General features: G+C 45.7%; 1 protein-coding gene across 2 annotated transcripts in view; it reads left to right on the top strand.

Moving 5' to 3' along the window:
- The window catches only part of LOC124035590 (tyrosine-protein kinase CSK), a 35648-nt gene extending 27193 nt beyond the window's left edge, over nucleotides 1–8455 (top strand). For both annotated transcript variants that reach the window (XM_046349093.1, XM_046349095.1), the window contains exons 4-13: nucleotides 411–523; nucleotides 2961–3180; nucleotides 4880–4973; nucleotides 5195–5260; nucleotides 5365–5464; nucleotides 6037–6127; nucleotides 6264–6337; nucleotides 6563–6758; nucleotides 6900–6986; nucleotides 7222–8455. In XM_046349093.1, coding sequence (XP_046205049.1) covers nucleotides 411–523; nucleotides 2961–3180; nucleotides 4880–4973; nucleotides 5195–5260; nucleotides 5365–5464; nucleotides 6037–6127; nucleotides 6264–6337; nucleotides 6563–6758; nucleotides 6900–6986; nucleotides 7222–7404 — 1224 coding nt within the window. In that variant the 3' untranslated portion in view covers nucleotides 7405–8455. The remainder of the gene's footprint in view (nucleotides 1–410; nucleotides 524–2960; nucleotides 3181–4879; nucleotides 4974–5194; nucleotides 5261–5364; nucleotides 5465–6036; nucleotides 6128–6263; nucleotides 6338–6562; nucleotides 6759–6899; nucleotides 6987–7221) is intronic.
- Nucleotides 8456–14451: the final 5996 nt, after the last annotated feature.

Below are 14451 nucleotides of genomic sequence, written 5' to 3'. Positions count from 1 at the left end.
TTGTTCCATCTTTGAAATGCAAGAGAGGCCATAATGTATTATTACAGCCCAGGCACAATTTAGATCTTGGCCACTAGATGGCAGTAGTGTGTGTGCAACGTTTTAGACTGATCCAAGGAATCATTGCATATCTGTTCAAAATGTGCATCATTGGTTTATTAATACATTTTCATGTTCATAATTGTGCACTCTCCTCAAACAATAGCATGGTGTTCTTTTACTGTAAATTGGACAGTTAGATGAATAAGAATTTACGCTTTCTGCCCATATCAGATATGTCTATGTCCTGGGGAAATGTTTTTACTTACAGCCTCAATGCTAATCACATTAGCCTACGTTAGCTCAACTATCCCGGGGGGGGGGGGGGGGGCACGGCATGGTTTTAAAGGGTGTTTCTGCTGCTATTTCAGGATCCCAACTGGTACAAAGCGAAGAACACAGTGGGCAGAGAGGGAACCATCCCAGCTAACTACGTCCAGAAAAGGGAAGGGGTCAAGTCGGGGGGGAAACTCAGTCTTATGCCGTAAGTACACGAGTACCTTGCTGATCTGTCACATAGGATATGCCCTTACCTGTGAAGTTCCCATGTTTCACTGTATAATAAAGGTATGAATATGGGGCTTAGTTCATTAGAGTTTGAGTGTTACAAAGGCCTGATAGGAGACGTTGGTAATTGATTTGTTATTTTTTTGCCGCTTCTCTGTCCCCTCTGCTCTCTGGGTGGCTGCCTACCACTGCGGGTGGGGTGAACTGGCGCTGCGATTTGAATCGGGCTCTTTGAAGGGACAGCTATTTCAAAAGAGGGAGAAAAAAAACAAGACTTATGCAAATGGAATAAAACTGGAGGCCAGGAGGAAATCTGAGCACACACACACACACACACACACACACACACACACACACACACACACACACACACACACACACACACACACACACACACACACACACACACACACAGGACAAGGCTGAGGTTGCTGCACTCAAACGTGTAGGACCAAAACACACTGATGGGGATGTGTGTGTGTGCCTCTCTCTCTCTCACACACACACACACTGAAGACTCTCTCCCCCACCATCCCCATCTTCTGAGCTTAACCGCCCACCTGAGCAGAGGAAACCTCAAGCAGTGTGGGGACGGGTGACCAGTCAAGTGTTACAAGGAAGGACAAAGGCAAAGCTACTCCACTGGACAGGGAACTGGCTAGAGGGAGTCGGTGGGTTTACTGTCCTTATGAAGTAGAGGTCACCAGTTCAGGGACTGAGTGGTGTCCACTGCCCTCCTACTCTCCTTCAGCTGTAAGAGAGTCAACTCTCTGTAAGTACAGCTAATGATGCATCAGCCCTGTGGATCCCCTCAGAGAGCGGTGGTTAGTGGCGAGAGTCCGAGGGGGGTTATTATGTTTTTACGAATTGGTAACAGATGTCTTGGGGAAAACGCTCCCTGTTGGCTTATATAACCAACAGTGTCAGCTGTGTTCTTGGTTATGTTGGTCTACACACCCTGAGAGATGCTGCTCTTTGACCTCATAGCTCACTGCTTCCACCTGCTGGTAATCTTCTACACTGTTGGTAATGAGGGAAATACGGCACCACCCTAAAGAAGACTGGCAAAAGGCCTCAGTTCCCTCACTGCAGTCTCTTCTACCTCCTTCCGCACTGTCCTTCCTTTCTCTATTTTCCCCTTACTTCTAGCAGCCTGTTTTCCCTTTCTCCCATCGTACGACTAATGAATAGCACAAACTGCAACATAAATGACATATTACATGACCTGCTTCCTCATTAAATGGTCTGACTGATTGCTTCTGTGTGCTCCTCCTGTGTTTGACTGGTTGGTCATATGTTTGGCTGGTAGCTCCTGTGTGCTCCTCCTGTGTTTTGGCTGTTGGTTACTCAGTGTCTGGCTGACTGCTGGCTTACTGGCGCCTGTTCTCAGATTAATGGGAGTTAAGGAGGCTGCTGTCCATGGAGAAGCGGCTTCGCTAATCTAATCAACTCAATCCTCTCTCCGCATTAAGCCGCTTTGCACAGGCCCTGCTCTGTCTCTGTCTTGGTGCTGGGCAACAGAGGGAGGGACGTGTGTAAATCAATTACACACTTTGATTACCCTTAACTCACCAGCCCCCAGAGAGACCCCTGTGGACCTCCTGCTGCTCCTGTTTCCATACTGCTGGGGGATTCTGTTAGGATCATTAATCTCTTATCTGTAGTAGACCCTAAGGTAAAAGCCAAGAAAGGGCTTTTAGAAGCCTGTAGATCTTCTACATGAGGTGAGATGGAGGCGGTGTTTAATAGCTTGAGCTAAAACAAAGAAGGGAACCGTGTGTGTTTTCCCTAAGAGCGCTTTTTAAGTCCTGTGCCCTGCAGCTTGCCTTGTGGTCAGCCTGGGGCAGTTTTCATAGACTGTGTTCTGAGGGGATGAGACTCTATGCTGCTCTCTCTAAAAGCCTCCTCAGTGAGGTCTCACCTCTGTGATAGAGGGGTCTTGTAGGCCCTGCTCTGTTTCTAGCCTGCCCTGTGCTGCTTTGCATTTTCCTGTTATTGCAGAGCCTGTGTCAGTTTCAGACTCTACCTGCCTGTGTGTTTTTGTGGCCGTTTCCTGTTTACATAAAGGCACTTTCTCACTGGCTCCTTGAGAGGCAGACAGACTCACTCCACTGCTCTAAGTACAACTGCCTAGAAATGCCACTGCCTTACATTATGCTGATCTACTGCTGTTGTCCCCTTTACCTTGTCTATGACTGACTGTTTATCAACTCTTTAATACAGGGCTTTGTATGTGTGTTATATGGCCAACATTGTATGCTTGCAATAATAATAATAATAATAATGAGTAGATCTCCCATCTACTTATAAATTGTATTTTTGCCCTTTTAATGACCTTGGTATGGTAATTTTCTGTAGTCCACTAAGGCCCTATCTCTGTGTCCTGTCCCTCTCCTTCTCGTGTCCATCTCCAGATGGTTCCATGGTAAGATAACGAGGGAGCAGGCAGAGCTCCTCCTCTACCCCCCAGAGACGGGTCTGTTCCTGGCGAGGGAGAGCACCAACTACCCCGGGGACTACACTCTGTGTGTCAGCTGTGACGGGAAGGTGGAGCACTACCGCATCATCTACCACAACGGCAAGCTCAGCATCGACGAGGAGGAGTTCTTCCAGAACCTCATGCAGCTGGTGGAGGTAAGGCGGTGTCAGCCTGTCCCACATGCTCCCTATTTCTTACTGTTTAGGTTACTCCCTCAGCTCTCGCACTGCCTATCCTGTATGGTGGTCAAGGATGCTTAGTCACATAGTTAGAGAAGGCAAAGGGGGTGGAGGTTATTGATGGGAGAGCGATCAATATTATTTTGGGAAATGTATTATATTGATACTTTGACTCCAAGTATGGATTTAAGTTAACGTTAGCAAGCGTTAGTCGGCCGTACCTGGTATTTTTTTCATCCTATAGCTTGTTCTGTCTTTTTAAATAGGGAGCCAACATGTTTTCAGCACTTATTTCCATGACTGATCAAAACTAATTTTCTTGTGCGCTCTCGTCTCTCTGCAGCAGACCTATAGTGAGCAATATGTTTGGAACATCAAATGGCAATACAAATATAATCGGCACCTAAGTACCATAATATCGTTCGGTCCCTGTAATTTCCCAGTCCTAGTGGAGGGAGACCTCGTCTACTGTGTGGTCTATTAGACAGCTTCCACTACAGCAGTAGGGCTGAGTTAGTGTGTGAAGGGGGTCATGGTGGGAAAGGTCTCTCTTCCCCAGAGGTAAGACGCTCCATCAGGCTTCTAGCTAGATGGCTTCTAGCGAGATTGTTTGCAATCGCACTTTAATTAACGTTCATCTCTTTCCCAGAGGCGCTGCTGGGATTTAGGCAGGAATCTGCACACGGGCATCGAGGACCATCTGTCTAACTGGCACACTCCATCTTATTATCACTCCACCACAATCCTCTGCTTATTCCTTCTGCGCTTTCTCGCTCTCGTCTCCCCGCTCTCTCTCGCCCCCCCCGCTCTCACATTCTTGTGATTTTTAGCTCGTTCTTTTCCCCCTTACTCTCACTGGCCTGTCACAACAGGCTCCACATTGGTACACACAAGTTGTCCTTCCCTGTCAAAAGACCCACATTTGTGGTGTTAACCACATGATGGAAATCAAACACTGTTGCATTTAAGGGATTAGTCAATCACATGTTAAGTACTTGGGTTATTATGGATGGTGGGTACTTATGTGTGGAGATTCAAGTGTGTATTCAGGCACATTGAGTATTTTCGTATTGTCCAAATATCAGTTATATAACCTTGGTTTCATAACTGCAACAATTCAGAAATGTGTTAATTTGATGGGTCTTTAAAGCTCAAATACAGTGTTGACATGAATATATTTGTTTAGTAGCTTGTACAGAGGCAATAGTTCCTATACCATGCTGCCATCTGGTGGTTGTGAATGCTACTCACATGTAAAACAGACAGTGGCAGTCAGATTACACTCTATGACTGGGTGCTTCTCCATTGATTTAACAAACTAATCACAGGTTAAAAAAAGATGGCCTGTGTGTTTGACTGGTTAACATGATCACATGTAGACCAGTTGGTGTCGACAGGATTATGTGAGTGTATCAAAAGTGAAGGGGTGGTTAGTGACCTCACCACCAAACACACAATTTCCATGCTTCTCCTGTTGACTAGCAGAGTCCCCTCTAGCCCTACAATCCCAGCATCCTTTTCACCCCAGACTGCCTTCTTGACTCCCGCTCTTTGTTGTCTGGTCTTTGACATACGGTTGACAATGCAGTTCTACCTCCTCAGTGTGGCTATGCAGCTACTGTTGATACACACACTATCCAACTCACCATGTTCTCTCTCGCCGATCTCCATTCAGCACTACACTAAAGATGCCGACGGCCTCTGTACCAGACTCATCAAGCCAAAGCTGATGGAGGGAACGGTGGCCGCCCAGGATGAATTCTCCAGGAGTAAGAGCACTTTACTAACCTTGTTTCCATTCTCTGAGTCACTCTTGGTCTGTAAGAATACACAGTGACTCAGTCGGTCTTCATCTTCTGTAGTACAGGAAACCTAGGCTTAATCAGCACTAAGTCTTTAACCTTGTGCTTTGCTCTGTCTGGGGAAGGATGATGTTGCATTAGCTCTGCTGGAACCGGAGTCTGACTTTCTCTCTGTTGCTGCTCCACAGGTGGCTGGGCCTTGAACAGAAAGGAACTCAAGCTCATCCAGACCATTGGCAAAGGGGAGTTTGGAGGTAAAGACCCTGACTGAGACCAGCGCTGATAAAGATGTCTCTTTCCATCCCGTGTGAGATCTGTGTGTCGTTGTCCAATGTTACATCTCTATGTATCTGTTCAGATGTGATGGTGGGGGACTACAGAGGGACCAAGGTGGCAGTGAAGTGCATCAAACACGACGCCACGGCCCAGGCCTTCATCGCCGAGGCCTCCGTCATGACGTAAATCTCAACCATTCTGTTTTGCCTCCCGGGTGGTTAATGCAGCGCCAGCTATGCCACCAGAGACTCTGGGTTCGCGCCCAGGCTCTGTCGTAACTAGCCGCGACCGGGAGATCCGTGGGGCGACGCACAATTGGCATAGCGTCGTCCGGGTTAGGGAGGGATTGGCCGGTAGGGATATCTTGTCTCACCAGCGACTCCTGTGGCGGGCTGGTTGCAGTGCACGCTAACCAAGGTTGCCAGGTGCACAGTGTTTCCTCCAACACATTGGTGCGGCTGGCGGGTTGGATGACCGCTGTGTTAAAAAGCAGCGCGGCTTGGTTGGGTTGTGTATCGGAGGACGCATGACTTTCAACCTTCGTCTCTCCCGAGCCCGTACGGGAGTTGTAGCGACGAGACAAGATGGTAGCTACTAACAATTGGATACAACGAAATTGGGGAGAAAAAGGAGGTAAAAAAATTTGCAAAAAAACCCCATTCTGTTTTATGGTCTTACCCACTTTCTCTAAAACCTTCTGACTGTCTGTACACCTTAGTGCGTAGCTATGTCACTAAAACCTTCTTCCCTGCAGGCAACTGAGGCACAACAACCTGGTTCAGCTGCTGGGGGTGATCGTAGAGGAGAGGGGGAGTCTCTACATCGTCACAGAGTACATGGCCAAGGTACTTCAGTCTAGTCTATTGCTTGTCCAGGGACTACTCTTATCTAGGCCGTGGGCTGGAGTCCACTGTCTCTTTTTAGTTAGGGTCTGTTCCTGCTTCCCAGCTTGACAGCCGTCCCCCTCTCCCCCCACCACAGGGCAGTCTAGTGGACTACCTCCGTTCTCGAGGACGGACCGTGCTGGGAGGAGACTGTTTACTCAAATTCTCACTGTAAGTCATCCTCAGGAAGTTCTGCAGTATTGGATTTCTTTATTCAATTATAATGTGATTTCCCTGGAGAGGATGCCAGAAACCAAAGCATTTTAAATAGTTATTGGTATCACTTATCTACAGTGAAATTCGTTTTCTTGGCTGAGTGATCCCATTGTTTCTCTCTCTGCGTTTCACATCTCCATTTGGTGACTCCTCCTCTCCTCATTCTCCCCTGCTGTGCAGTGACGTATGTGAAGCCATGGAGTACCTGGAGGCCAATAACTTTGTGCACAGAGACCTGGCAGCCCGGAACGTGCTGGTGTCTGACGACAACATCGCCAAGGTCAGCGACTTTGGTCTGACCAAGGAGGCCTCGTCCACACAGGACACTGCCAAACTGCCTGTCAAATGGACCTCCCCTGAAGCCCTGCGAGAGAAGGTAAAGGTGGAAAAAGAGAGGATTGGATGGATGGATGGATGGAGGGAGGGAGGGAGCATGTTTAAATAGTGTCGTCTAAGCTCTGTCTTTGTCTGTGGTGTCTTGTGTAGACCTCAGCCTCTCTTTCTGCCCCTTCCACAGAGGTTCTCCACTAAGTCAGACGTGTGGAGTTATGGTATCCTGCTATGGGAGATCTACTCCTTTGGGCGTGTGCCTTACCCCAGAATTGTAAGTATGACATTGTAAGGTGACTCCAGCAAGGGGCAGCAGCCTTATCTGTATTGCTTTCTCCAATGCAAGGCAAAAATGGATATATCTAGATGAGTGATGTATTTCGTATCATTTAATAGCTGTGAAGCTTGTGCACAGGCAGATAGGTTGAGGCTGCTGTTCAGACAGTGAAGGATGTTAGAACGTACTAGTAGAGTATGTGGTTGATAACGCCCTCCTCTCTGCTCCTCAGCCCCTGAAGGAGGTGGTGCCGCGGGTGGAGAAGGGTTACAAGATGGACGCCCCCGACGGTTGCCCGGTGGTGGTTTACGACGTCATGAAGCAGTGCTGGACCCTGGACGTGGGGCTGCGGCCCTCCTTCCGCATGCTGAGAGACAAGCTGTCACATATCAGAGCCAAGGAGCTCTACCTGTGAGGGGCAAAGAGGGAAGACACAGCAGACTAGAGCGGAGGGAGGGAGCGAGCTTCCGGGCTGGGGAAAACTAACTGAAGCAGGACCGGAACTAATCTGCCTGCTTCACCTGTAGACCACACCCTACCTGATACCTGAGCTGTACCTGTTTTCCTCTGGGACTGTAGTAAACCCTCCCCTGTGTTACATTCCCCTTCTACTCTTCTGAAAGAAAGGAACAGAAGTCCTGTATGTGTTGTATAGCTTTCTGTCAGCTGGTTGTTTTCCTCCTCTGTCCAGTCCATCAGCCTCCCTCTACCCCCTTCCTCCTACTGTTCTCCCAGTCTCTTTACTGTGACGTTGTCACCTCAAACTGTTCTTATTTTCTTCTCAAAAACGTGATAATGGGGAGGCTGGCCTTTTCCTCCACATGTTTGTCAGGTGCTCTCAATCTCACTCGGTCTGTCTCTCTGTGCCTTGATCATTCCTGTATCTGTGTTGGTTGGTAGTGTGGCACTGCATGCTGTCTGTCTCACTCTCCTGTATGGGGCCTTACTTGGGGCTTTGGCTATGTGCCAAAGTGCTTTCAGTATACAGAGCTCCAGACCCCCTCAGCTTCCAGAACTTACTCCTCCACTCGGACTATTCAGTTTTTATTCATTTTTTAAATAAATATTTTTTAAATAATTTTTCTGGGGGAGGTTGGTTGTGAAGTTCTCTCCCTCCGGCTCCAGAACAGGTTCTTCTATGTCTATTAAAGAGAACATTTCAGAGGAAAAGAGGCCAGTACATAAAGAGCCTCCGCTGGGAAGCGCCTATCTCCTACTCTACACAGGACAGGGAGGGGCACTTCTCAACATAGTCGATTCATCATATGTGGGCTTGTTTTATATTAAAATATAATTGAAGGATAAAGAAGCCAAGAAAAGACAGACTGAAGGATATAAGAACATTTTAGTGTAGCGAATGCTGGGGTTGGGTGTGTGCATGCCGTGCCAGAGGCCTTGGGTTTAACTGTCAGTGCTTTCAATGTTTATTATGCTACCATGATTATGAATAAATCATTCCATCTGAACAGTGTGGAAAGAACGTCAACAGTCCACACTGACATCACAGGGAGAGGGGGCTCCCCTCTGAAAGCTCCTGGGTACTATTCAGTCATGTGAATGTCCTGGATGATAGAGGTAACAGCAGGGCAGTGGGCCACTGGGGATGCCCTGGGTGTTTGTTCCATATGAAGTGAACCTTTAGTCATTATGCTATTACACACATTCCCACGTGGTAAATATTCATTTACACAGAGGTAATACAGCCATTCCACACACTTTACATACCCCCTGGGTTCATACATACACTTGGGCCAATTAATCTTATTTGACTGAACTGTGAATAAGGTATTCTAACTATGGCTTGTTCCTGTGGTCTTCAAATCACATTTTATTGGTCACATACACATGGTTAGTAGATGTTATTGCGAGTGTAGCGAAATGCTTGTCAGAACCTGTGACTTCACAGATTGAGCCTAAAATAATTCTCTCACACAGCTCTGTTTTAGAATGTAGAAGTGTTTGAGGGTGTGAAAACAGATATAGCTGACGTGCCAAAAGAGTCTTCAAGCTGTGAAGCTGCAGTGTTCTGTGTCAGCTGACCTGTTTCCATTTCCAATGGTCAGTCAAACAGACTAAAGCTCCTCTCATCATGTCATTCTCGTCTCCATTCTTTCCCCTGGGGTGGCTGTTCCTCCAATTTGCCTCCAGTGATATTCTGCTGCAAACAGGGCACACACACAGAATGACTCTGAGCCTGAACTGAGCAGAGCTCAAATGGAACAGCTTTAAGGGCCTTGTCTGTGTGACTGTATTTTTTTTTGTTTTGTAAAGAAAGAAACATGATTCAATATCTTCAGCTTTTGTCTCTTTCTTTGTAGCTCAAAGCCTTCCTCCTTCGCACATGTGTTTTTCTGTTTCCATCCCTCATCCTGTCTCGCCAGCCCTGTTGCTTGGACAATTGTCCATGGTCCGGGCTGGCTGGCTCGTTTTAGATTCCTATGAATCTTAATGGCGCTGTCAGTCCAGAGTGGTAGCAACGGGCTGGTTACACAACACAGGGTGCTCTCAGCCAAGGCTGTGTGCCTCTGCTTCGCTGTCAGAACCCATCATTACACTGGGCTGTCACTCCATCTCACATTTACAGTGCTTCTGAAAACACAGGAGGAGCATTGCTGGAGCGAGACCTCAGATTTAGATGCATGTTTTGATGTGTACTGTGTCTATGGCTTAGGCTACTACAAGTGTGCAGCAATTAATCTTACTCACCCAGTCATGTGATGGTTGTACCACTACCATGGATCACCACCAGCTGGCACTGTGTAGTCTACTCCAGTAGAACTCATGGTGGATGGAGATAAATATGTTACGTCAGGCCTTCATTGTAAATAAGAATTTTGTTTTTAATCAATCTGCCTGGTAAAATACAATACATCGATTAAAAAGCCTCTATGTGATATAGTGCTACTGTTATAGTGGGAACCCCATAGTTAGTCGAATCAAATTGTATTTGTCACATACACATGGTTAGCAGATGTTAATGCGAGTGTAGCGAAATGCTTGTGCTTCTAGTTCCGACAATGCAGTAACAACCAACGAGTAATCTAGCTAACAATTCCAAAACTACTACGTTATACACAAGTGTAAAGGGATAAAGAATATGTACATAAAGATATATGAATGAGTGATGGTACAGAGCGGCATAGGCAAGATGCAGTAGATGGTATCGAGTACAGTATTCACCCCTCTTGCGTGTTCAAATGTAGGCTACTTGTGAGTTATAGAGATGTCATCCTACCTTGGAAGGGTCATAGTTCATTCCAGGACTTTTGTGTATGATTCTCATCTCACTGTCACACAAATTCACAATTAAATGCCCTAATCCTGTCAACTACACACACACACAGTTCAGTGCCTGTTCTTCACTATCACAGATGAGTGGAAGAGGATGCATCCTGTTTTATTCAGCTTTTGTTACGTTGTCAGCTGATATCCATAACCTATCTCCTCAGCCTGATATTTCTTGACAGCAACAAATTAAAAACCCACCATGAATTAATCTGATTACACCAACAATTTTTGTTAAATCCAGGAGGATTCTGATGTTTGCAGGCTAGAGGCTAGTGTGGATTGTAGTGCCTGAGCCTCTGGGCCATTTGAAGTACCACCGGCTAAATCTGACTTTAAAATGCCTATTCACTCTGTTCCATATGACTGTGCAATCCACTGTTTTATCAGCCCAGCCAGGTAATTTATAAACTTGATCTCCACTATCAAAAACATCTAGACATTTTCTCCCATTTCTTTTAGACTAACATTTAGTTTTCAACAGCGGAGATTTGTATTAACCTTGCTGTCGGTCTCTCTGACATTTGCAGCATTGTTCCAATATTCGATTTCCAACTGTCGCATAATAATGCACGTCTCGGGATGAGACAGACACAGGCAGGCAGGCAGGTAGCTTCTCTCAGCCATTCGAAATCATGAATCGGTATCATTTTTATGGATATATCAATAGAAAACAAGTCAAACGAAACAAAGTGCAGCTAGTTTGCGGTTTTTCCAGCCTGAGTGATTTGATTTAGCTCTGTTGTTGACTAGCTCCTGAACAACAGTGTCCTGACACAGAGAGCACATGTTCTATGCCAGGTGAAGTCGTGCCTCATTAGCTCATTGTTATGAATGTATCCAAATAAATGTCACTAGAGAATAGTTTATGCAAATGCAGCTACTTTGTTGTTATTCTGGCTGCACCGTTTGACGTGGTTGTAAATAAGCCGTAGTTGGCAAGCTAGCAAGGGATAAGAACGTTGCCAGCCAATATGGCATTTAGAACGAACGACTGGGTAGCGTCCATAGATTCAGAATGAATAAATTCATCAAAATAACACACCCGTGGTATACTTAAGTGATAATGCCCGAGAAGCCGTTATTTGGATTATATATTGGCACGGTTTGCTGGCACTCGACTTTGTCTTGGGCCTGACAACACTTGTGCCAGTATATCCTCCAAACACCGGCTTCTCAGGCATTATCAATTAAGTATCCCACGGCATGACAAAAAAAAGACTAATTACATTGGTAACCAATGTGGCTGTGGTATATCACCAATATACCACGGCTAAGGGCTGTATCCAGACACTCCGCGGCTAAGAGTTTTGTCCAGTTAATCTGCGTTGCATCATGCAAAAGAACAGCTCTTAGCCGTGGTATATTCGTCGTATATACCACACCACTGGCTTTAATGCGTAATTATTTCACCTGATATGGTTGCCATAACTCTCAAGACTGGAGACACTGAACATGTTCTAGAACATAGAAATAGAAGCCTTCGATAAGATATATAATAATGCTATGCTTTATACAGCAAAGAGAAGGTTATTTTACTGGGAGAAATATGCAGAGAACAAAGACACTGATGCCAAAATGGGTTAATTTGTACTGGCACAGCAGCAGGACATGTGGGGGAGTTTTCCGATTCCAGCCCAATTCGGTGACGACAGGAACTTAGTGAGGTGATTGGTGCTGAAGGGAGTAGTCAGGCCGATTTCAGGCTGATTTCGCTGTGATGTGTGGCTGTCTCAGCTGTCCACATGGGCCCACCATGCTCTCCACTCTGTTGCTCCCTGAAAAAACCCCTTCCACAAAGCTCCATCAATTCCCTTCCTTCCTCTTCGTCTGGTCTGGGATCAGATCTCTCACTCCACTGAACAAACCCTAAAAATAATCTGTTGCTTCAGCTGATGTCTCAGCAGCAATTAGCTTCTATTTGTGGCCATGCGTGCAGACATCTCAGATAGCTACGGGTGTCACTGTGGTCCTGACTGTCTGGCCGGGGCATTGTTTTGTGTCTGCGGACTGGGAGGTTTATGCCCAGTGGTCTATTGGCTCGGCAGCTTTTGGCTTTGTTATAGAAAGGCTTAATAACGCAGTTCTTGGTGTCTTTTGGCAGCCTTGGTTATTATTAGTTGGTCGTGGTAGTAGTACAACAGCCTTGGTTATTATTAGTTGGTCGTGGTAGTAGACAACAGCCTTGGTTATTATTAGTTGGTCGTGGTAGTAGTACAACAGCCTTGGTTATTATTAGTTGGTCGTGGTAGTAGTACAACAGCCTTGGTTATTATTAGTTGGTCGTGGTAGTAGTACGACAGCCTTGGTTATTATTAGTTGGTCGTGGTAGTAGTACGACAGCCTTGGTTATTATTAGTTGGTCGTGGTAGTAGTACGACAGCCTTGGTTATTATTAGTTGGTCGTGGTAGTAGTACGACAGCCTTGGTTATTGTTAGTTGGTCGTGGTAGTAGTACGACAGCCTTGGTTATTATTAGTTGGTCGTGGTAGTAGTACGACAGCCTTGGTTATTATTAGTTGGTCGTGGTAGTAGTACGACAGCCTTGGTTATTATTAGTTGGTCGTGGTAGTAGTACGACAGCCTTGGTTATTGTTAGTTGGTCGTGGTAGTAGTACGACAGCCTTGGTTATTGTTAGTTGGTCGTGGTAGTAGTACGACAGCCTTGGTTATTATTGTTAGTTGGTCGTGGTAGTAGTACGACAGCCTTAGTTATTATTATTAGTTGGTCGTGGTAGTAGTACGACAGCCTTAGTTGTTATTATTAGTTAGTTGTGGTAGTAGTACGACAGCCTTGGTTATTATTAGTTGGTCGTGGTAGTAGTACGACAGCCTTAGTTGTTATTATTAGTTGGTCGTGGTAGTAGTACGACAGCCTTGGTTATTATTAGTTGGTCGTGGTAGTAGTACGACAGCCTTAGTTGTTATTATTAGTTGGTCGTGGTAGTAGTACGACAGCCTTGGTTATTATTAGTTGGTCGTGGTAGTAGTACGACAGCCTTGGTTATTATTAGTTGGTCGTGGTAGTAGTACGACAGCCTTAGTTGTTATTATTAGTTGGTCGTGGTAGTAGTACGACAGCCTTGATTATTATTAGTTGGTCGTGGTAGTAGTACGACAGCCTTGGTTATTGTTAGTTGGTCGTGGTAGTAGTATGACAGCCTTGGTTATTATTAGTTGGTCGTGGTAGTAGTACGACAGCCTTGGTTATTATTAGTTGGTCGTGGTAGTAGTACGACAGCCTTGGTTATTATTAGTTGGTCGTGGTAGTAGTACGACAGCCTTGGTTATTATTAGTTGGTCGTGGTAGTAGTACGACAGTCTTGGTTATTATTAGTTGGTCGTGGTAGTAGTACGACAGCCTTGGTTATTATTAGTTGGTCGTGGTAGTAGTACGACAGCCTTGGTTATTATTAGTTGGTCGTGGTAGTAGTACGACAGCCTTAGTGGTTATTATTAGTTGGTCGTGGTAGTAGTACGACAGCCTTAGTGGTTATTATTAGTTGGTCGTGGTAGTAGTACGACAGCCTTAGTGGTTATTATTAGTTGGTCGTGGTAGTAGTACGACAGCCTTAGTGGTTATTATTAGTTGGTCGTGGTAGTAGTACGACAGCCTTAGTGGTTATTATTAGTTGGTCGTGGTAGTAGTACGACAGCCTTAGTGGTTATTATTAGTTGGTCGTGGTAGTAGTACGACAGCCTTAGTGGTTATTATTAGTTGGTCGTGGTAGTAGTACGACAGCCTTAGTGGTTATTATTAGTTGGTCGTGGTAGTAGTACGACAGCCTTAGTGGTTATTATTAGTTGGTCGTGGTAGTAGTACGACAGCCTTAGTGGTTATTATTAGTTGGTCGTGGTAGTAGTACGACAGCCTTAGTTGTTATTATTAGTTGGTCGTGGTAGTAGTACGACAGCCTTAGTGGTTATTATTAGTTGGTCGTGGTAGTAGTACGACAGCCTTAGTGGTTATTATTAGTTGGTCGTGGTAGTAGTACGACAGCCTTGGTTATTATTAGTTGGTCGTGGTAGTAGTACGACAGCCTTAGTGGTTATTATTAGTTGGTCGTGGTAGTAGTACGACAGCCTTGGTTATTATTAGTTGGGCGTGGTAGTAGTACGACAGCCTTGGTTATTATTAGTTGGTCGTGGTAGTAGTACGACAGCCTTAGTGGTTATT

The sequence above is a fragment of the Oncorhynchus gorbuscha genome, linkage group LG05 (genome assembly GCF_021184085.1).
Source record: "Oncorhynchus gorbuscha isolate QuinsamMale2020 ecotype Even-year linkage group LG05, OgorEven_v1.0, whole genome shotgun sequence".
Taxonomy (NCBI): Eukaryota; Metazoa; Chordata; class Actinopteri; order Salmoniformes; family Salmonidae; genus Oncorhynchus; species Oncorhynchus gorbuscha.
The sequence above is the reverse complement of the archived record's forward strand: the minus strand, read 5'-3'. Positions and strand labels throughout refer to the sequence as shown.